Source organism: Protomyctophum parallelum (genome assembly GCF_964188405.1).
Source record: "Protomyctophum parallelum genome assembly, chromosome: 4".
In the NCBI taxonomy this organism is placed as follows: Eukaryota; Metazoa; Chordata; class Actinopteri; order Myctophiformes; family Myctophidae; genus Protomyctophum; species Protomyctophum parallelum.
Window position 1 is genome coordinate 18,099,010 of NC_139700.1, and position 21,060 is coordinate 18,120,069.

Below are 21,060 nucleotides of genomic sequence, written 5' to 3' on the forward strand. Positions count from 1 at the left end.
CAGGGACACACGCGGCCTATGTCCGTGTGTGTCCCTATGTCCCTATGTTTTGTATGTCCCTATGTTTTTTGGGTCCAAAATTCAACAATCAAACAAAAAGCCAAACACACACCTGTATTGTATACAGGGCTGGACTGGCCACCGGGCATACCGGGCATTTTCCCGGTGGGCCGCGACCGTAGGGGGCCGCCATGATTTAAAATATATATATTTTTTTTTTTGGACAGGCAGGCAGGACAATAGGCGGCAGGCCACCAGGAAAGGTCCGGTCGTGCTGCCATTCTGCCAGTGCCATCATGATAATTTCACTGTACCTGTATCAGTGAGTGACAAATAAACCCTCTACAAAGGGTTGTGTAGTTGTCTGTTGGTTTGTATCATTTAGGCCTATGTTGTTCTGTAAAAGTGGTGGTATCAGGGCTTGTTTGTTTGTGTGTGCCGCGACGGAGCGGGCAGTAGAGTTTCTGCTATCTGCGCGCTGGTTGTGGTGGGCCGATCTGGGCCAAATTCACGCGAAAATGCCCGGGCCGAATTTTTGTCCCAGTCCAGCCCTGATTGTATATACAACTTACCCACATAGAAACACAGTCTAGTGGTGTCTTTTTGCCCGAGTGGAGCACATGGGAGTGGAGAGCCTGGGATTAAGTCATTACTGAGCATGGAGAGAAGAGAAACATTCCTCACCCACCACCCCACCAGCACATCTAAACCTTTTTTCAAGTGCACGCAAATCTTTTGGAAATAGCAAATCTGCAAGCTCACAATGCGTCGTATCGCGACGCATTGTGAACTTGTAGATTGGCTATTTTCAAATGGCCGAAATATATACAGGGCTGCATGTTTTTTTTTATAATAACTAGACCTGTTACTCAAGTAAAGTATACAAATACCTAAAATTTTTACTTAAAGGTATATTCAGTGATTTCACTCAAAAAACCTTAGGTTTCGTTTTTTGGCTGTGGGACCCAGCCTTTCGTCCAATCAGGATAGAGAGTCAAAAACGAAACCTAAGGTTTTTTGACCCCCAGGGGTTAACTGGGGACAGGGAGGAACTCCTTATATGGCCAGCACACTCTATTGTAGGGAGGATTATCACAACAAAACAAAAAAATAAGTGATATTTGAATTAAGTGAAATCACTGAATATACCTTTAAGTACAGTACTTAAGTAATATTTTAAACTGTATAAGACCGTGCCTGGCACATACTGAAAAAGAGTGCACAAACTTTTGAGATGTAGACCATTGCTCGTCAGTGATAGATATTCCTAAGTCGTTTTCCCAAGCAGTTTTTAAATACTCCAAGGAGGCATTATTATCTAGACATGAGAGAGAATTATAAATAATAGAAACACCTCCTTTGAGCAATGGGTCAGGTAGAAATATAGATTCCATTGATGAGTTGGGAGGTATGTTTGGAAATGAAGCAGTGTGTTGTGTTAAGAAATGTCATATCTGTAGAAATCTAAAGAAATGTGATTGGGGTAAATTGAATTTGCGTCGTATTTGTTCAAAGGTCGGAAATAACCCATCAATATAAAGATCTTTGAAGGAGTGAATACCATTTCTATGCCACACTTTAAACGTACAGTACTTAAGTAAACATACTTTAGTTACTTTCCACCACTGGCCGTTGTGGACTTTAACAAGCCCGACTGTCTGACCTTGAGCCGCTAAAGCAATCCCACAAATTCATTCACATCAAATTGAGACACTAAAAGCAACACTGACTGATTCTTAATGACTTTTGGGGCTTTGGTTTGTACCGTGAGTGCGTGGCGGTCACAGTCGAAGCAGATGACCTCGTAGCCATGTGCATGGCCGCCCGCTGCATCCCAAAGCAGCTCCGCCGACCATTCTGTCACCACGCCTTCTCTCACACTGCCCGGAGGGGCCAGGCCTGAAATTAGAAACATGCACGCGTCAGATCATTATGCTGTAATTATTGTCCAAAAAAAAAACATGCAGGATAGTAATTAACCTAGGAGGGTTTAGGGAAAATTAAAACTAAGACTCATAGGTTTAAAAGATAGCACCGAAGAAGGTACTTTTAATCACGGTGTTATTACGATGTGGTTATACTGCGTGTGTGTATGTACATACAGCTAAATGAGATAATATACCATCTAAATACGTTAGATAAGCTCACAATGTGGCGTGTTGAGCTTGTAGATCTGCTATTTAAAAAACACACTCGTGTGAAGTGAGGGGGGGACATGATTAAAGCAAAAATAAAAAGTCCATAGACTTGGCCGCCACGGGGGAGCATGCTGAAAACGTTTCAGATGACTAAAATGTGAATTAAACTAAAGACTATTCAAAAGACTATGACTAAACTAAATATTGCTGACAAAATCGACCGTGTAACTCACTGGTTCTGATGGGGTGTGTGAAGAAGGGGGCTCCCGTCCTCCCTCGGCTGGTGCTGTACACCCCGAGACGGTACTGGGACCCTGGACTCAGGTTCCTGAGGGACACCACGCGGGCCCCGGCGGGGAGAGAGTGCCACTCGCACGAGTCCTCCTCACACGTCGCTTCCCGACACGCTTCATTGTCACACGCGCCGTGGCAAAGACACACCTTCACCCCGTCGAGCACGCCTTGCAGTGGCGGCTGGATGTACAGCAGAGAAGAGTCTGTGTCCACGGACAGAGGGAGTGCTACCTGCACAGGCCAGGGCTCTGCAGAGATGCAAATGTTCAGGTAGAAAAAGAGACAAAGGACACTTCATTACTTTTTTCACAAATGTATGTCTGCTTTGACTCTGGTCTCTGCATATCATTTTTGAGCAGTGCCAAGCGCTCCTTTAAGCCAGGGGTTCTCAACCTTGGGGTCGCGACCCCTCGGGCCGTCCCAAAATTATTTTGGAAGGTGCCCAAATTATTTAAAAAAATAAAAAGATTGGGGGTCCCCAGCCAAAAACTTTGAGAACCCCTGCTTTAAGCGACAATGTCTGTCTGATTGTCCCTACTCCCTACAGGTATGTCTCTCAGTGCGACCTATTGACCCCTAGCTAATGCTGATTGGCCTATTGACCCCAATGAAGGGCTGTGTTCACACCGAGCAGTCATCTAATTGGGGTCACATCCGGGTCACACATACTGTGGCGCAGCCAGAAATGCAGTCCAAGATGGGCCTAGCTGGGCGCGTGTGCATGACGGGCACGTGCTCGCGCAAGCATGTAAGCGGGTATATCAGCTTTAATTTGCCGTATTTTTGGCTCTCGTTCGGGTTATATTGCCCCCAGAGTGACAGCCAGGCAGTTATTATTTTTTACCTTTAGTTAGCAAGACAGACAGACCCGCTGGAACGCTTCAAATACTGTCTCTCACACACACACACACTATACACACACACACACACACACACACACACACACACACACACACGATAAACGGCCAGTGTAAGGCCAATATTGACAAAGCAATATCCTGTCTCAACCATAGACTGTAAAAAATATGGACAAAGCGTTCCCCGGGTCTAACATGAACGTAAAATGAAGCCTGAAATCCCTTGCATTCTAATGCACTGTAAGTCGCCATCTTTCAAGATCCGTTTTGGCCCAGCTGGCCATTGGCTGGCCCAGACAACGAGGCGGGACTTCCCCCCTTCTTCTCCGTTGGTTTTTATTTTGACTCGAGTGGGTGGGGACTCCCGATCATAGACTGTAACGGTAGCCACGCCCCTCAGAACATACGCGACTTTATGGTCATTTATTTTATAAATGGGACCATAATTTTCCAAAAAGAATATTATGACATTAGAAATGAGACTTTAAACTAGTGACTGGAAGCAGAAAGTATTCATGACCATGTTTATTAAGGTAATACAGTCTAGGTGAAGTTGGGCCAAAATACATGGGCCTCTATGGAGCTATGGGGCTTTTTGGGTCCAGTCCAGCGCCACAACAGGCCATTATATGAACTACCGATTTCAAATGAGGCTTCACGAAATATCTGGCTGACTGCCCCCCTGGTCTCAACCCTGCCACAGTCTATGGCTCTGTGTGGGCATACTGTGGCTGTGTGTGGCCGTCAGCTTTCCTCCCAGCTTCCAGCCTTGGCACACCTGTCTGTGATCAGCTCATCGCACTCAATTGATGCACCTGCCGGCCATGAACTCATCAGCCCTAACAGTATTTACAGGGCGGCCTTAAAGTTGTAGTGAAATGAAAAATATGTTTTTCACACTTTTAGACCGCATATCCGTGGTCATTATGGGCAATTGGGCATGCCCAAAAATTGGCAAATTCTCATTGTGTGTGTTTTTATATCAAAAGTCCATAAAACGTGCTGCGTGATGACGTGTCGAGGCCCACATCGATAAAAGCCAATAAAAATTAAGCTCACCAGTTTGATTCCCATGCTTCCTCCTCCACAGCTGGTTTTGATTAAAGAACTACTCCGTTTTTAATCTCATTCAAGATGACATCCAAACAGTGTATTACTCGTTTTAAACTTAATCATCACGCTAAAATATGTATAGGCTATAGGTTGTGTATAGGTTAGAAATAATCTGCTGGCTTTTCTCCACATCTCTCTGTCACTTTGTTTACAAATGACACTGCACGTGAGTGAGAGACTTCCTCTCCCATAGCCTGGAGGGATGTGACACTCTGATTGGTTCAGAAACTTCAGCAGACACTCTTGGTTTCAAGCTGAAACCGTCTGAAACTTCAAAATAAAATGCCCACCATTTCACTACACCTATATCCACTACATCTTACCTGTGGTGTAAATGATGGCGGTCTCCTGACTCTGGTCTTGTCCTCTCAATGAGACCACTCCCACCTTGTAGGTCTGACCTGGAGTGAGCATGCCCAGGGCCACACACACAGACTCATCTTCCCAGAGTGCAATAGGACTGGACTCATTTATCCACAATGCAGTTGGTCTGGGGTAGTTTAGTGGATGGGATGTGAGGTAATAGCCCTCTGGAGGGTCGTCCAGTGGACTGTTCCAGCACGCCGTTGGGTTTTCTCCTGCGATACGCATTGCCAGTCCGCTAGGGGCCCTCACCCCTAATACACACAAAACACAGCAGTCATTAGCTTCAGTTCACTGGACCGGAGTCAAATACAGCAGCATTTGCACAAATTAAAGGCAATTTCAGGGCATTTTCAGAGTGTTGGGGGACAATTCGAATTGTGCTACATAACCACTTAAATCCTATAGGATTCATTCTGGTCATTTAACATTTAACACTTACCAGTGCGCACTATCAGAGGCTTCTGTTCACAGCTCTCGACCCCGTGCTCAGTGACTGTGTATACTTCAACCCTGTATTTCCTGTACGACTCCAGACCTCCAATCACGGCAGTGTACGTCTGCAGCCCACCAATCACAGTTGACCCGGAGATGTTGGCCATTCCAGCGATCCACTCCTGTCTCAAAGCCACGTCCATATAGTGCACCACAAAGCTCCATGTTTTGGCATGGCTTGATTCCGGAAGCATCCAGTGAACTGTAATCTGACTGACTGTGACGGAACCAACCGTGATGTTTTGTGGTGGAGTAGGCCCTGTGACAGAATGGGCATAAACATGTTACAATATTGGTGGGTGCAATTGAGATTCAATCCCAGGCAAAGACGAATGCCTGCGCAATAAATTGTTTATCATGCACCCGTCTTATTTATATAAAATTCCAGTGTGTTTGATGTTTGATTTTCAGCCATGTTTTCTGATTATTCTGTTTTATTTGTTGAGTTCCTATTGCAGGGTTCCAACTGACATTATTAAAATAATATATTCAGAATATTATTAATATTCAGAATATACAGTAATACAGCAACATCCTGAGATTAAAAAGGGTTCCCCTACACAGTTAAATTAAGTGTGTGTGCGTGTGTGTGCGTGCGTAAGGACTCACTGGTATGCGCGGTGTGAGTGTGCCCCAGGCTCCAGGACGAGCCATCAGAGTGAGATGCTCTGAGGGAGAAGGAGTAGACACTCCCGGTGGACAGACCTGCCAGAGTCACCCCTCGGGATGACAAGGACACTGGCACATGCACCAGTCTGTTCATGCCTGCTCCGCGCCTCCTCCACATAACATCCTCTCTCCTGTTTCCCCCCTCCTCCTCCTCCTCTCCGGGTCGTCCAGGTTCGTCGTTCGCCTCCTTTTGATACTGGAGGACAACCTGAGGTGCACGTGCATGTTGTTGACCAGAGGTCAGCGCTGTGAGGTCGCCCCACCGAAGCTCCACCTCGCGCTCTGTCACCTGCCCCAGGGCCAAAGAGAAGGCGGCAGGGACCATAGGGACTATGGGCAGACAGAGATAGAGGGAGGGAGGGAGAGAGAGAGAGGGGGGTGGGAGGGTGGGAGGGGGGGGGGGAGAAAGAGGGAGAGTACATTTCCAAAATTCCCCGAAATTCCTGAGCATTTATCTTCTCTTGGGACATTTTCTGAATTTAGTTATTAGACCCTGTCGAAATAACAGCCTGCAGTGTGAGGTGAAATGACAGGATCATGGATAACATATGCGTCAATTTGTATTATCTTATTGCAGCGTATGGGAGGAAGTTATAGTAATTATGTCCACCTTTTTGTCCTGAGAGCAGCGTATGTTTTGAATTATTTTCAATGGAGGGAGTGCCCCGTATCTATGCTATGCTGGAATTCAGCGCCAGCTGCATGATGTATAGCTGAGTGTCTTTAGCCACTCAGCTACACCAGCCCCTCACTCAGCTATGTATATGGCTGCGGTTACACAGTGGTGGAAAGTAACTAAGTACATTTACTTACAGTAAGTTCTGTAATTTTGAGGTATTTGTACTTTACCTGAGCATTTCCAATTTCCAGTACTTCTACCCCACTACATCTCATATTGTACTTTTACTCTCACTACATTACTACAGTACTTTCTCCACCACTGTGTTTACACACCAAGACTGTCATTCTCTGTCTCCCAAACAACTGTTCATGATGAGTCATAGAATGAATGTGTTACTGTGGTACAGGCAGATGAAGGGTATTGAATGTGTATTGAATGTGTATTATTTACTGTGGTACTACTACTGGCAGATGAAGGGTAATGAATGTGTATTGAATGTGTATTATTTACTGTGGTACTGGCAGATGAAGGGTAATGAATGTGTATTGAATGTGTATTATTTACTGTGGTACTGGCAGATGAAGGGTATTGAACGTGTATTGAATGTGTATTATTTACTGTGGTACTGGCAGATGAAGGGTAATGAATGTGTATTGAATGTGTATTATTTACTGTGGTACTGGCAGATGAAGGGTAATGAACGTGTATTGAATGTGTATTATTTACTGTGGTACTGGCAGATGAAGGGTAAATGCATGTGTATTGAATGTGTATTATTTACTGTGGTACTGGCAGATGAAGGGTAAATGCATGTGTATTGAATGTGTATTATTTACTGTGGTACTGGCAGATAAAGGGTAAAGGCATGTGTATTGAATGTGTATTATTTACTGTGGTACTGGCAGATGAAGGGTAAAGGCATGTGTATTATTTACTGTGGTACTGGCAGATGAAGGGTAAAGGCATGTGTATTATTTACTGTGGTACTGGCAGATGAAGGGTAAAGGCATGTGTATTGAATGTGTATTATTTACTGTGGTACTGGCAGATGAAGGGTAATGAATGTGTATTATTTACTGTGGTACTGGCTGATGAAGGGTAAAGGCATTTGTATTGAATGTGTATTATTTTCTGTGGTACTGGCAGATGAAGGGTAATGAATGTGTATTATTTACTGTGGTACTGGCAGATGAAGGGTAAAGGCATGTGTATTGAATGTGTATTATTTACTGTGGTACTGGCAGATGAAGGGTAAAGGCATTTGTATTGAATGTGTATTATTTACTGTGGTACTGGCAGATGAAGGGTAAAGGCATGTGACAGAAGAATGGAGTGAGGAAGTATCCCGGTCCCGTTGCATTTTTCTGCAGGGCAAAACAATCTGTCTGATTGGCCGGCAATGATGATGATGTCACAGAGTCGGTCAGGTTGTAGGCAGAGCCATCAGACCAGCGGGGTTGACCCTCATCCTATGAGATGAGTGGAAGGGATATTGTAACCAAACATCCAGCGAGCGCACACACACACGCACACACACACACACACACACACACACACACACACACACACACACACACACACACACACACACACACACACACACACACACACACACATACATATGAGTTTCAGACGGGGGTCCGAGGCCAAATACATATAATTTTGGGGGTCTTTGACACGAAAAGGTTTGAGAACTACTGATTTAGAAGGCATTTGTAGAATCAGCCTCAGGTCTTTAATCATTATTTTAAACTTTAGCTATTGAAAAGTAGCAGATGCTATTTTAGAAAAAATGTGTGCACTGCAACTCTTTGAATATATATTCTTTCACCGTTTTAACTCTTATCTTTGCTTCTGGTGGGGGGGTGGGGTCCCTAAAACAACAGATGAGGGTCGGCGGCCAAATTATAATTTTGGGGGTCCTTGACATGAAAAGGTTTGCGCACCACTGATATATAGAAACATGATCATGATTTAGAAGACATTTTGTAGAATCTGGCCTAGTCTCAGGTATTAGTGGGTTAATGGGTCAGACCAAACACAGTGGAAACACTGACCTTCACAGTGTTAAATGAACACCAGGTGGTGATACAGTGTATTTGGTTACCTGTCTGTCATTGAGTCCTGTCCACAGGAGCAGCAGCAGTGTATTATGGGGACTACGCAGGTAGGAGGACACAAAGCGTATGTCTTCCTGGGTCTTCAGGTCAGTCAGGTGACTTCCTGCTGCCAGCGCTCCGCAGCGGCGCTGGGCGTTGTCCCAGGCCAGGCCGCTCCGGATCACACTGTAGCAGCTTCTCTCATGGGCCAGCCAGCCAATGGGACACTGATCTGGGGACACAGAGATGTTTATCAATTTGCAATGTTTGCAGCAATGCGGCGAGTGCGTTGTTATGGCCACATCATCCGCCTGCCAGAGGAACATCCAACACGCACCATCCTGGACTTCAATCCCCAGCAAGCCGGTTGGAGACGACCAAGAGGCGCCCCCTGCACCCGCTGGCTGGATGTAATACCCAGGACCTTAGAGCATGTAACGTGACATTGGCACAAGCTGAACCTTGCCCACGACAGACCAAGATGGAGATACCTGGTTGCTATGGTTAGCTCTACACGCCATGAAGTGCAAGATGACTAAGTAAGTAAGTAAGTCTATGCACACACACCATTTTGGAAATAACTTGTTGGGCCCCTTCCCTACTTCCTTAAAGGTGTTACTGATGATACTATAATGAAGGCTCTGTTCCATGCTGGTCAAACAGAGTAAGGATACACTATAGAGTGCTATAAATATGTCTACATAAAATGCTAGCTAAATTACATAAGTTCAGCCTTTGCATACGTCTTTAAGGTAGTTGAGGCAAGTGCAAGTGCAAGATGAACTCCAAGATGGGAGTGAGTCTGCAGTTCTGTTCACTGTATTCACTGTTGACCCAAGACAATGTAAAAAAAGTTGTGTGTATTGTGCTCTTTGACATATTGAGGCATATGTTGAGTGTGTGTACATGTGTGTGTGTGTGTGTGTGTGTGTGTGTGTGTGTGTGTGTGTGTGTGTGTGTGTGTGTGCGTGCGTGCGTGTGTTTCGTACCCGTTTCCATGCGTATGCTGAGTCTTTGCTTTAAGGTCACATTGAGACGTGTGAGAGCTGTGGTCGCCACAATGCTGGCCTCGAAGCGCGTGCCAGGCTGAAGAGCTTCCAGCGTGATGTGGGGATGTGTCTGTGTCTGTGGGTTCAGGTGGACGGTGTGTGCCTCAGACAGTGTGTGAGAGTTATATAGACAGAGTGTCAAGAGGCTCTGTCCTGGCTGATGTTTCCAGGTGAGGAGAGCAGTGGTGGTTGTACTCTCTACGTGGAGGGAGGCGAGAGGGAGCGGATCTGCAGAGGAGAGGAGAACATGGAGAGACAAATCAATGTTGAAACAAGAATGACTCAAGTCATAACTGCCAGGTGCCATTGTTTTTGTTCGTTTCCTTTTGTTGTTTCACTCACTGTGTTTTGTTATGGCTTTCCTCTAGCTCCAGTTAGCTTATAACATTAGCTTCTGTTGTCAAGTCACTGGTGTTAACCCCTACACAACAGCAGCCAATATGGCTTCACATTTCAGCGTTCAGAGTATGGGTTTTTATGCCGTTCAGACTACAGGTTTTCGTTCGAGGGGCCCGTCTTGGCACCTAGGCTGGTAATCCAGCCTGACAGCGCGCCGTCATGGGTTCCACTCCTGATCCCGCCATTTGCTACGTGTCACCCCCATCTCTCTCCCCATTACCTGTCAGCCTAGTGTTAATCTATCTATCAATAAATATACAAAAGAGGGGAATATAAATAAAAACAATTGATACAAAAAAGATAGAAGAGGTGATGTGGGGGTGGCAAGAAAGCGGGAAGAAGAGAAGACAGGAGAGGAGCTCAAATTACGTCAGTCGACGCCATGAAAAACAATGAAAAGCCCCAATCGAATGTGCCATTTTCCCATGTCATCTTTCACCACAGGAGACCGGAGTGTTCAGGGTAATATAAGAGGTCATGGACTCACTGAAGTGAAAGGCCTTTGCCTCCTGCGTGGCGTCATTTGCATTGGCTCTCAGTGTGATGTGATACCCCCCCGGGTCTTCAACCAATCGCAGAAACACCTTGCAGACCGGGGAGCATGCGGAGTGATCAATGAGATCCACCAACACCTGCAGAAAGGGCGTGAGAAAGTGTTCCCCGAAAAGTAGAAAGTGAAAAGAAAAGCAGAGAATGAAACACTAACATGGCCCTGTGTTCGTTTATCCATTTGTAACTCTGAGAATGCCCAAATGGAACGAAATGGAACCTTCTGGGTCCATTCGTTTCAATTTGTACATCACACAGTTAGAGTGAAATGAACACTGAGAATTTTACTCTCTAGTCTCTACATAGACAAAAATAGTCTCCCTCTCTGCCATTATCTTGTTTGTGGTTGCTGGATATAGACTGTTCTCACCATATGGCCGCTGGCAGTGCTGCAGATGACAGTGTAGCTCATTGTATCTTGTTTATAGGGGAAAGGCTGGAACACAAGTTCCACTAGAACAGGGTCTGAACGCTGGTCACAAGTCAACACAACCACCTGAGGAGCCGAGAGGTGAATACATAATATGTTTAGTTTATAGTTAGTTAGTCAACATTAATATAACATTGTTATTTCTACAGCCTTATGTGAAAAACAAACAGCCTACATGTATCCTGTTAAGAGAAAAAAAAACATATAAGTTAGGAAGGTTGCGGGGTGAAAGTTCATAGTCATTTTAGTACTCTATATGTGTCAATGAAGAAAAGTAAAGTAGTTCAGTGGACTGTACATTATTATTTCTTACCTGGCATAAACTGGCAAGTAACCATACGCGCGTTGTTCCACCCATAGGAAATGTTGTGGGGTCACTTCATGTCACCAGACGGACACAGACCAAAATCACAGGGGAAGAGACTACAAATTATGGAAGCGTACTGTGGCGTACTGTAGGGAACAAAATCACTGAGCTGCTGCGCGTAAACATTCGCTGGTGGAAAGTCCCGGTTGCTTTCGAGTGATGCACAGCAGAGAAGCATGTGGTCTGCACTCTGGAGTCTGAACAATGTTTTTTTCTTTTTTTTCTTTTTAAGATTTGAAACAGAGATCACTGCTGATCAGTTACTGTTGGTAATGTTGTAAGTACATTTAAACGGTGTAAGTCTGCAGCGTTGAGATGATAAGAGTGGAAAATATCTGCTTGTCAAGCAACTCCCAGTTTACGCAGCGAACCTCGACTTTGAATTTAGCGCTCTTCTCTGGCTGCATTCAAGTGGCAGTGTGGCACCTTTACCCGAAGCAGAGAGGGTAAAGTGGAGAAGAACGGTTTTTGTCATCAGAAGAAACGTGAGTGAGAGGGAGGGAATAGGAGAGAGAGAGAGAGAGAGAGAGAGAGAGAGAGAGAGAGAGATACTGAGACTGAGAAGAAACTTGGATTTGAGCGGAGTGAAGTAGGAGTGGATGTGAGAGGAGAGGGATGAGAGAGAGAGAGAGAGAGAGAGAGAGGAAGAGAGAGGAGGAATTGTGAGCGTGCGTTCAGCCTAATTTGTTCTGGCTCAGCTGCCTGTTCCCCATTGTTGGGATAAGAGCTGGTCACCATGGCAACCTGGGCACACAGCCACTCCAGAGCCGGGCTCCTGAGGAGATGAGGAGGTGGGGAGACTGGAGATGCGGGGCAGGGAGAGAGGAGAGGGGCATATCTGAGGGGAGATGAGAAAGGGCTTCAGGGGGAAATATTGAAATGTGATGCAGCTGCGCCACCACACCTTTTTCACATACAGTAAGACTGTCACAAACCAGATGGGGCATTGTTTTAATCTTCTCTCCCTACCCTCTGTAACGAGTATCTGCATTGTGGGTTTTCAAATTGCTGATCAAAGTAAGACAGTGGACTCGAGTGTGCGTTTTTTTAGAGATGAAATTGTGCGCGTTCGTGTGTGACTGTGCAAGTGCGCTGCCGATTTGGAAGAGGGGTGTGGTGGTGGAACCGCTGGCCCATGTTTGTGGAATGAGAGGAATGTGAGAAGGGAGAAATGATTGACAGACAGGGGGCTGACACCAACGAGGGGCCCTGTTATTGAACGGTGACTCCCACACAGTAATAACCCAGCAGAGGTGGAATACAAACACACGTCAGCACTGCCAATGCTGCATCAGGAACGTGCTTTTGTGTGGGTGTGTGTGTGTGTGTGTGTGTGTGTGTGCGCGCGTGTGTGTGCGTGCGTGTGTTTGCGTAGGGGAGGAGAAACGGGAAAGAGGGTGTGAGGAGACCCAGCAGGTTAGGAGCCACATAGCGTGTGGTGTCATAGTGAAAAGCCAAACAATACATCAGCAACTGTAGCCACACACACTATTACACCAGAGAGTGAGTTTATTAGCCTATCTCATTTCCAAATACTGCAACAAAAAAATTAAAATAAAATAAAAAGGCAAATAATCACAAATTAGTAACCGATTCAACTTCCATAAGGGAAGGCAGGCTCACGCAAAAAACATTTTGTTTTGTACAAAAGCTATGTTGTTCTGCTAGGACAAACCAAATTGAATATATATCCTCCAACGCAACAGCAGATATATGACAACATTATGCAACAATGGCCTCAATGTAGTCCTACACCTGCCATGTTGAGGACCAGCACAGGTGTTTCAATTTGTCTCAACAGTTCTGATTGGCGTAGAACTAATTAATTTGTTTGCAACACCTGTTTGGTCCTCAACATGGCAGTCAGTCATGAATAAATTGTTCATAATACATTACAATAGTAAAAAGCTAATGCTGCCTGTCGCAGCGTTCAAAAAAGCACTAGGAAGCTGATTGGGTTGTCATAGCGCTTCTGGAAGAGACAATAAAAACTAAAGTGCAGATGTACCTAAAAACAGTCTCTTTGTTACCCAGTTACAACTATAACCCCTGTGCTGTAAAATGTACTAGAGTAACACAGGAATAATGGAACATGGCTGTTTTTCATGCTTTAACCAAAAGTACTGTACAATGATTACAATCCCCCCACCCCCCACCCCCCATTCTCTCTACATTTATACAACCAAAATCTCTCCCCCATTATCTCTTTCTTGGAACTTCCCATTAGTTCCACTGGCAGGAACAGTCCAGGGGCTCTTGGAAGCTGTAGTCCACTAACGTGGAGTTGCGTGAGCAGTACAGTGTGACCGTGCGCGTTTGCAGTCCACTCTCTCGGCAGCACTTACAGAACCGGGCGTGACTGTTGATGTTGAAGTTGAATATGGTCGCGGATGGACATTTGCCATCGCAAGAATAAACCGTTACCTGTAAAGAAGAAGGGGAGGATGTTTCACTACAGGAGAAGATAACATACTGATTGGAGGATTTTTTTATATAGATAAGACCAGGTAAGCTTAGAGACGATAAGAGGAAAGAAAATAACTAGGATAAGATAAGACAGAACTTTAATGATCCTCAAGGGACAACTATTAAGACAACTATCAACATCCCATCCTGCACCCCACCTCCCCATTCTGTATTCATGTGCCATTTGAGAACTTTGCACGTCATGCCATTGACGGTGGATTGTCAGAACATTGTACAGTGAGAAAGGAGGGCATTAAAAAGGTGTTGTTATGTAAATTATATTCAGATTTTCTTTTTACAATGAAAAGAAGTGTCAAAAGGGGACATTGTTTTCAGGATCAAAACATAAGAATTTGCAAGGCTAAACAGTGAAACGAGCCTTATGGGAAAACAAGTATTTCCAGAAAAAATGCAGGAAAAGTACAGGAAAGCCTGAAGTGTTGGAATGGCACATCCTTATCTCTCCTCACCGGTGCATTGCTCCTGCAGTCGTCTTTTCGAATGGTTGTGCGGATGGCCACCCGTTTGCATGTTTTACCGTCCTCTTTGCCTACATACACGTACACACAGAGGAACACTCAGACAACTCCACACATTTAGCAGGACCACCCACAGAACAGCACCCAAACAAATACTGTAGATATGCATGTGTGTACGCACGCACACACGCACGCACATAAACATGTTTGTATTACTATACTTGTGAGGACATGAACGTTTTAGGAAAGCAATTTTATAAATGCCATTATTAACCATTTGTAGCTCTAACCCTGAGGTCGAAAGTAAGCCTAGTTAACTCCATAGAACAACAATTTCTCTTGGGGGTATTAGGGAAATTGTCCTCACAAATATTTCTAAAATACACATACAAATACTAATACTAATACACGCACGCATGCACGCACGCACACACGCACACACACACACACACACACACACACACACACACACACACACCCCCCAACATGCACAAATGTGCGTACAAGCCTGGTACAAGCACACACTTACTTTGATGATTTTCCATAGTGAGGGCTGTCACTCACACAGTGAAAGGCCTTTTGAGCAGGGCTCATTGTTACCCAGCAGTAGGGGTTCGCTGTGACTGACAGCTGGGTGACTGGGGGTGCGCTTCTCACACCAGAGAGCTGGCTCAGCTAATGGCTCATTGGCTACTGACCTACACTTGACCTTACTCATATTAACCAAAGAGAGCTTGAGAAAGGGGAGGATGCGGACGACTGGAATCTGAACAGAATATTATGTATAAGACTGGGAATATTCTCCATTCCCACATGTTTCATATTTCATATCAGCTGCTAAGTGACGTCTCGCTCTCTCTTGCACAAGAGACCGAGCAGTGGCGGTTTTGGGAGGAGGGGGGGGGGAGCAGGGGGCACGTGGTTCTCACAGACGTGTACCCAGATATTGTAGGCTATCATTATACCACCTGCCCCCCCCCCAAAAAAAGTTTGGTACCCCTAAAATAATAATAATAAGGGTAATTATAAGTATATATATATATATATATATATATATATATATTATTATTATTTTTTTTTTGTGGCTTTCGCCTTTATTTTATATAAAGACATGCACTAAAGGCCGTCGGGATCGGGAGTCGAACCCACGGCACACTGCCAGAGTGGATTACCAGCCAAGGTGCCTGGACCACTGAGCCATGGCCCAGGCGAAGGCTAACAATATTAATAATACTATTATGAATAATAATAATGATAATGATAACTATCGGGGCACAGGTCTCCACCAGGCCAGGTCAGGTTGTGGCCTCCTGGTGGCGCTATAATAGGACAATGTGAAAAGGGTGCCATTTGTTCTTACACCGTTGATGGCAATTGGATGATTTTAGGCATTTTGTTCCAAAAATGTGTTTTGCAAAAATCCGCCTGTTGGTGGCGCTATAACAGGCCAATGTGAAAAGGGTGGGATATATTCCTCAGCCTAGTAGGAAAGTCTGTGAAATATTTCACGTAAATTGCACGCTGCGTTCATGATTTGAGGCTTTTGTTTAAAAAGGGCCAATCCTGCAAACTTTGAAAGACAATGTTATATTAGCCAATTAGGTTGGAATATGAAATATCAGACAGATCCATCTTGAACACATGACTATAGAGATAGTGTGTAACGATGTGCGTGATTTTGGACAGAATCTGGAGGAGTAATATCACAAAATGTGTTTATCCTTTTATAGCGCCTCCTGGTGGCGCTATAACAGGCCGTTGTGGAAATTTCGGGGCAGAGGTTCATCGTTGGCATCCAGGGAGTGTGTGTGCAAAATGTGACATCGACCGGGTTAACGGTGCCGGAGATTAGCTGTTCACAGACGGACCGACGGACGGATGGACCGACGGATGGACTGACGGACGGACGGACGGACGGACGGACAGAGTGCAAAACATACTCTCTCCACATGCCTTCGGCCTGGTGGAGACAATAATAAATCTGTGCCCCCCCTGCTGGGAGAGCCTATGAAACCGAGGTACAGTACCCTGCCTTATTTTCTTATTACATTTTTTGACACACCTGATTTGTTTCATTAACATTAAACATTTCTATGATTATCTATGTTTATCTATTTGACAACTCGGAAGCGTGTATGGAAAATAATTTCACCCATTATTCTTTTACACCTGTAAACTTACACCTGTAAACACCTGTGTCAATATACTTTAAGTTGAAGACGGAGTGTCTAGTTTAACACTCATTCCTTCTGACGCCATTTCGCTTATTCTGCCATATGGCTGGTTACATGCTTTTACTAGGCTGTACATGCTTCTTCCATGTAGATCAGTCATGAATTATTGATTAAAACACACAAGTGATGCAGAGACAAAGATGCAACACACACATGCATGGATGGATGGATGGATGCATGCACTCAAGTCACATGCACGCACACACGCACGCACGCACGCACGCACGCACGCACGCACGCACGCACGCACGCACGCACGCACGCACGCACACACACACACACACACACACACACACACACACACACACAGACAGACACACATCTAAACAGTGAAGGTGAGAAATATACATTGACATAATATTCATTGACTGAGTGAGTGAGTGAGTGAGTCACTCGGTGAGCAAGCAAGTCGATGAATATTACGAGTTTTGGTGTGAGAGACATATGGTGAATGGTAGAAGAAAGAAGTGAATGAATGACATATGGTACCTGTGTCACAGTTAGTACTACCAGTGGGAGTTACAGGGTTAACGGTAAACGGTAAGGTGCCCACTCCAGAACCTGCGCCGGGCATCATCGGGACAGCCGCAGCCGGCCAGGTTGTGAAAGGAATGACCAGGAGAACACACACACACATGGTTACGTTGGATTTATTTAGCACACACAGTTTGAAGGACACAGACATACACACAATGAAAATCAATGCATGCACGCAGACTCAACTTTTCCTCCGGGACACTCCGAGCGGCCAGACAAAACGCTGTGTGACGTGGGCAGTGGTGGAAAAAGTACTCCAATGTCTAAAAGTATTGATACTGCAATGTAGAACTACTCTGTTACAATTAAATGTCCAGAATTCAAGTACAAAAAAGTATCTGTATCAAAATGTACGTAAAGTACCAAAAGTAAAAGTACTCATCATGCAGAATGTCTCATTTCATTTTGAAAATAGCAGATCTACAAGCTCACAATGCGTCGTATCGCAACGCATTGTGAGCTTGTAGATTGGCTATTTTCAAATGGCCGAAATGTATAGTGCTGAAGTGGTTAGTAGGATTACTGTATGTTCAAATATATAATATAAGTACAATATTTGCCTCTGAGATGTAGTGGAGTAGAAGTAAAAGTAAATTGGAAAAACTCATAATGTATGTACAAATACCTCAAAATTGTACTTAAGTACTGTACTTAGTTACTTTCCACCACTGGACGTGGGGGGGGACTACAGACAGCAGCTCAGCGGGGGGCGGGGCCAACTCTAACCCCTGCCACCATCTCACATTGTCATTGGTCAAATGCTCTCACCGTGGGGAGCCAGCGAGCCACCCGATTGGACAATCTGCAAGGTTCGCTGCGAAAGCAGGCAAGCGGGGCAGGGCTGCGGCGCCGCATCCACAGAGACAGAGAGAAAGTGTCATGTTTATTAAATGTTTATTAGAGATTTATAAAAGGGAAAATTCACACCCAACTTGCAAAATGTCGTTATACCCCATAAGTATCATTTTGTACAAACCTGAAGAGCAGTCTACGGACCATCACCTTCAAAGCAGCAGTTCAGGAGGTTATGTATTAACTTATAGTGTGAACTATTAAATGCTGAATGCAATCACTTGTTTATCCGTCTATTTAGATATATTTTTTTATCATTTCATTAGAGCAATGCACCAATGAAGACTTGTGTCTGCTCTACAGTGGCTCTCCAGTACGTCGATTGAAGATCTGGCGGGGGGGGGGGGGGGGGGGGGGGGGGGGTTGGGGGGGCGGGGGTACAAGGTTTGCAGCAAGGGATTCTGGGGAACTGTACTGATTATTAGGCCAAAAAACAAGTTTAACTCCACCCTCTACAACAGGCCACACCCCCAACACCCTCAGCCAATAAGCCCATCCACTGCCAGGCAACAAGGCGCTCACCACCCATCTGATTGGCAGCTTGAAAGCAATATGAGAAGCAGGTTATTAAGACTGGTGACTCACATGTCTTGCAGCAGCCGTCCACATACCTCTGGACCACGCCTCCATTCTGGAACAACAGTACGGGATGAGACGGGAGTTAATGGACAACAGAGATGATTTTTGCCAGTTGCTTGAAAAGCGTCTGGCCTACATTTGCTACTACCTCTAGTAGCGACCAATTGGCTGCCTCGTCTCTAGGCTGCCTCTAAGCCAATGGGAGACGGCATAAAACCCATACTCTGAATGCGGCAATGTGAAGCCTTGAGCTGAGGCAGAGGCTGCGGCACACACACTGATTAGATGTTCATAAACGAGAGCTTTCTGCACCTGGCAATTATGACTGAGTCATTCTTGTTTTATCCTGATTAATTGAGATAATGTAATCATGATGTAGAGGCCCTCTGCAGTCATCCTGGCTTTGCTGTTGTCCTAAGTAGAAACCACCTAACTCCAAAAAGGTCATTTTTCAGGTAATAGAAAATATACATTTTTCAGAAAATGAAGAAAACATACACAATATTTTTAAAACAAAGCAATACTGCCTCATTAAAGTTGGTATTGTGATTTATTACTGTCAATGAGTTAGCTGCTTTAGCCGACAGTTTGAGGGTCCAATCGAGTTTTTGGCCGAAGCGTTTTTTTTCTACTTTTAATTGGTTCCATATTTTTTAACCAACACAGACGTAACAGGTGTTCAATAGCACTGATGCATTTATTTATGTGAAAAACAAAGAATTTAGTTAGGTGGTTTCCTCGCGACCAATTAGAGCGACCGACAGGCCTTGGACCTGCAAAATGTGTAGTTTCTGACTGGTGATACTGACTGATATACTCCCACTTGGAGCACCGTGATATTCATAGAGAGTTTGTTTGAATTTAAAGTAGCACATTTGTCCCTGTTGTCAAGGTCAAGGTCCTGACCTGTATACATTCTGTGTCGTTGAAGGGAGGACAGATCACCCCAGAGGCCAGGACCACGGCTCCCACTGCTGTCTCCATGCAGTCGTACCGCGTGCAGTTGTCTACCCAGGAACTCCCGGACTACACACAGGCACATTTACACATTGTTATTAATTTATTTTGTTATGTATGTACAGTCCCATTCTGTTGGTCTGTTCCAGGCTGACTTCTATAGGTACCTTTCAAAACCTTTCAGGCGAAAGGTACCTCTGGAAACCACACCTCTGATGGGTGGGGTTTAGCCTTAAAGGGTGTGTATGACATGCCCACATGAATAGCTCCCTGCCAGTGCCTAGTACACACATACATGCATGTACGGCATGCACGCTCACATGCACACACGTACAGTACACACACATGCACACAGGAGCATTTTAAAAAGTTTTTTACATATTTTTCATACAGTATACACACATACATGCACACACACACACACGCACACGCACACACACACACACACACACACACGCACACGCACACGCACACACGCACACGCACACACATGCACAATGGACTGGTGTGGATCTGAGCAGTGAAACAGTACACAAGATACAATTTTTTCCTTTCCTTACAGCAAAGACTTCCGTGGTTCCGTTGTCATCGGTGAAAGAACAGGAGACATTTTTACAGGCGCCGCAGCACACCTGAGGGTCCGACGACACAACGTACACCTGGTGCTGCAGAGACGGAGGAAGAACAAAGAAGAATGATGGAATGTGGAAGGACTGTATCGGGGAAGGATGGAGACATAGCACTTTATATATGTATCTAGTATAGTATGTATAGTTTCATTATATAGATATTCCACTGTTACGTTCTTAGCTTACGCATGTTTCATGATAACTACTTTTTATGTATGTGATGTATTGCCATGCTTTTTGTTCTTGCTTATTGAAATTCGCTCTGGATTAAGAGCGTCTGCTAAATGCCTAAATTGTAATTGTAAACGTGGCCTGCGCTCCTGAAACCAGCTGATACTAATAATGAATTGCGAGCGGATTTTTCTGAATTATTCAGGCACATTTCAGCCACGTCTTTTGCCCAATAGGACCAGTCTACGCAAAGTCATCAAACAGCGTCGCACACCTACGTATGGTAACATCATTCTACAGACCACAGGCCGCAAGCCGGTCGAGCTTCTAGTAGTCTAGAATGAGGAAATGTTTCTGGTTTCTGGTTTACGGCTATGTTGAGAATACACAACTGTAAAGTACTGAACCACACTTCTAAGAGCAGGTGACAGAGAAAATATATTGAACCACACTTCTAGGAGCAGGTGACAGAGGATACATACTGAACCACACTTCTGGGTGCAGTTGACAGAGGAGATGTCCATGGCATAGAAACCTGTGGCAGTGTCTCTGTGCAGCAGGCAGAGCACGGTGTAACACAGCTCTCCTTCAAAGTACTGAATCAGGGACTGGCCTGGGTTCAGCACCGTCACCCCCTGGAAGACACACACCTCCGACTTCTCTACACACGCACGCACACACACACAAGCACGTGCACGCACACACGCACGCA

The 21,060-nt window shown here is 45.0% G+C and overlaps 2 protein-coding genes across 2 annotated transcripts in view; both read right to left on the bottom strand.

The window, feature by feature from the left end:
- Positions 1-12,435, bottom strand: part of ptprq (protein tyrosine phosphatase receptor type Q) — a gene marked incomplete at its 5' end in the record, with an annotated part of 83,258 nt that extends 70,823 nt beyond the window's left edge. The window contains 14 exons of the mRNA XM_083762705.1: positions 1,766-1,899; positions 2,372-2,680; positions 4,726-5,019; positions 5,208-5,519; positions 5,870-6,259; positions 7,062-7,068; positions 7,629-7,639; positions 7,837-8,020; positions 8,659-8,882; positions 9,640-9,927; positions 10,586-10,730; positions 11,018-11,143; positions 12,180-12,244; positions 12,414-12,435. Coding sequence (XP_083618831.1) covers positions 1,766-1,899; positions 2,372-2,680; positions 4,726-5,019; positions 5,208-5,519; positions 5,870-6,259; positions 7,062-7,068; positions 7,629-7,639; positions 7,837-8,020; positions 8,659-8,882; positions 9,640-9,927; positions 10,586-10,730; positions 11,018-11,143; positions 12,180-12,244; positions 12,414-12,435 — 2,511 coding nt within the window. The remainder of the gene's footprint in view (positions 1-1,765; positions 1,900-2,371; positions 2,681-4,725; positions 5,020-5,207; positions 5,520-5,869; positions 6,260-7,061; positions 7,069-7,628; positions 7,640-7,836; positions 8,021-8,658; positions 8,883-9,639; positions 9,928-10,585; positions 10,731-11,017; positions 11,144-12,179; positions 12,245-12,413) is intronic.
- Positions 12,436-13,652: 1,217 nt separating this feature from the next.
- Positions 13,653-21,060, bottom strand: part of otogl (otogelin-like) — an 87,361-nt gene continuing 79,953 nt past the window's right edge. Inside the window, exons 54-60 of the mRNA XM_083762706.1 lie at positions 20,831-21,009; positions 20,109-20,213; positions 19,498-19,617; positions 18,598-18,643; positions 17,113-17,184; positions 14,381-14,460; positions 13,653-13,868 (exon numbers count right to left, since the gene is read on the bottom strand). Of these exons, the coding sequence (XP_083618832.1) occupies positions 13,668-13,868; positions 14,381-14,460; positions 17,113-17,184; positions 18,598-18,643; positions 19,498-19,617; positions 20,109-20,213; positions 20,831-21,009 (803 nt within the window). The 3' untranslated portion in view covers positions 13,653-13,667. The remainder of the gene's footprint in view (positions 13,869-14,380; positions 14,461-17,112; positions 17,185-18,597; positions 18,644-19,497; positions 19,618-20,108; positions 20,214-20,830; positions 21,010-21,060) is intronic.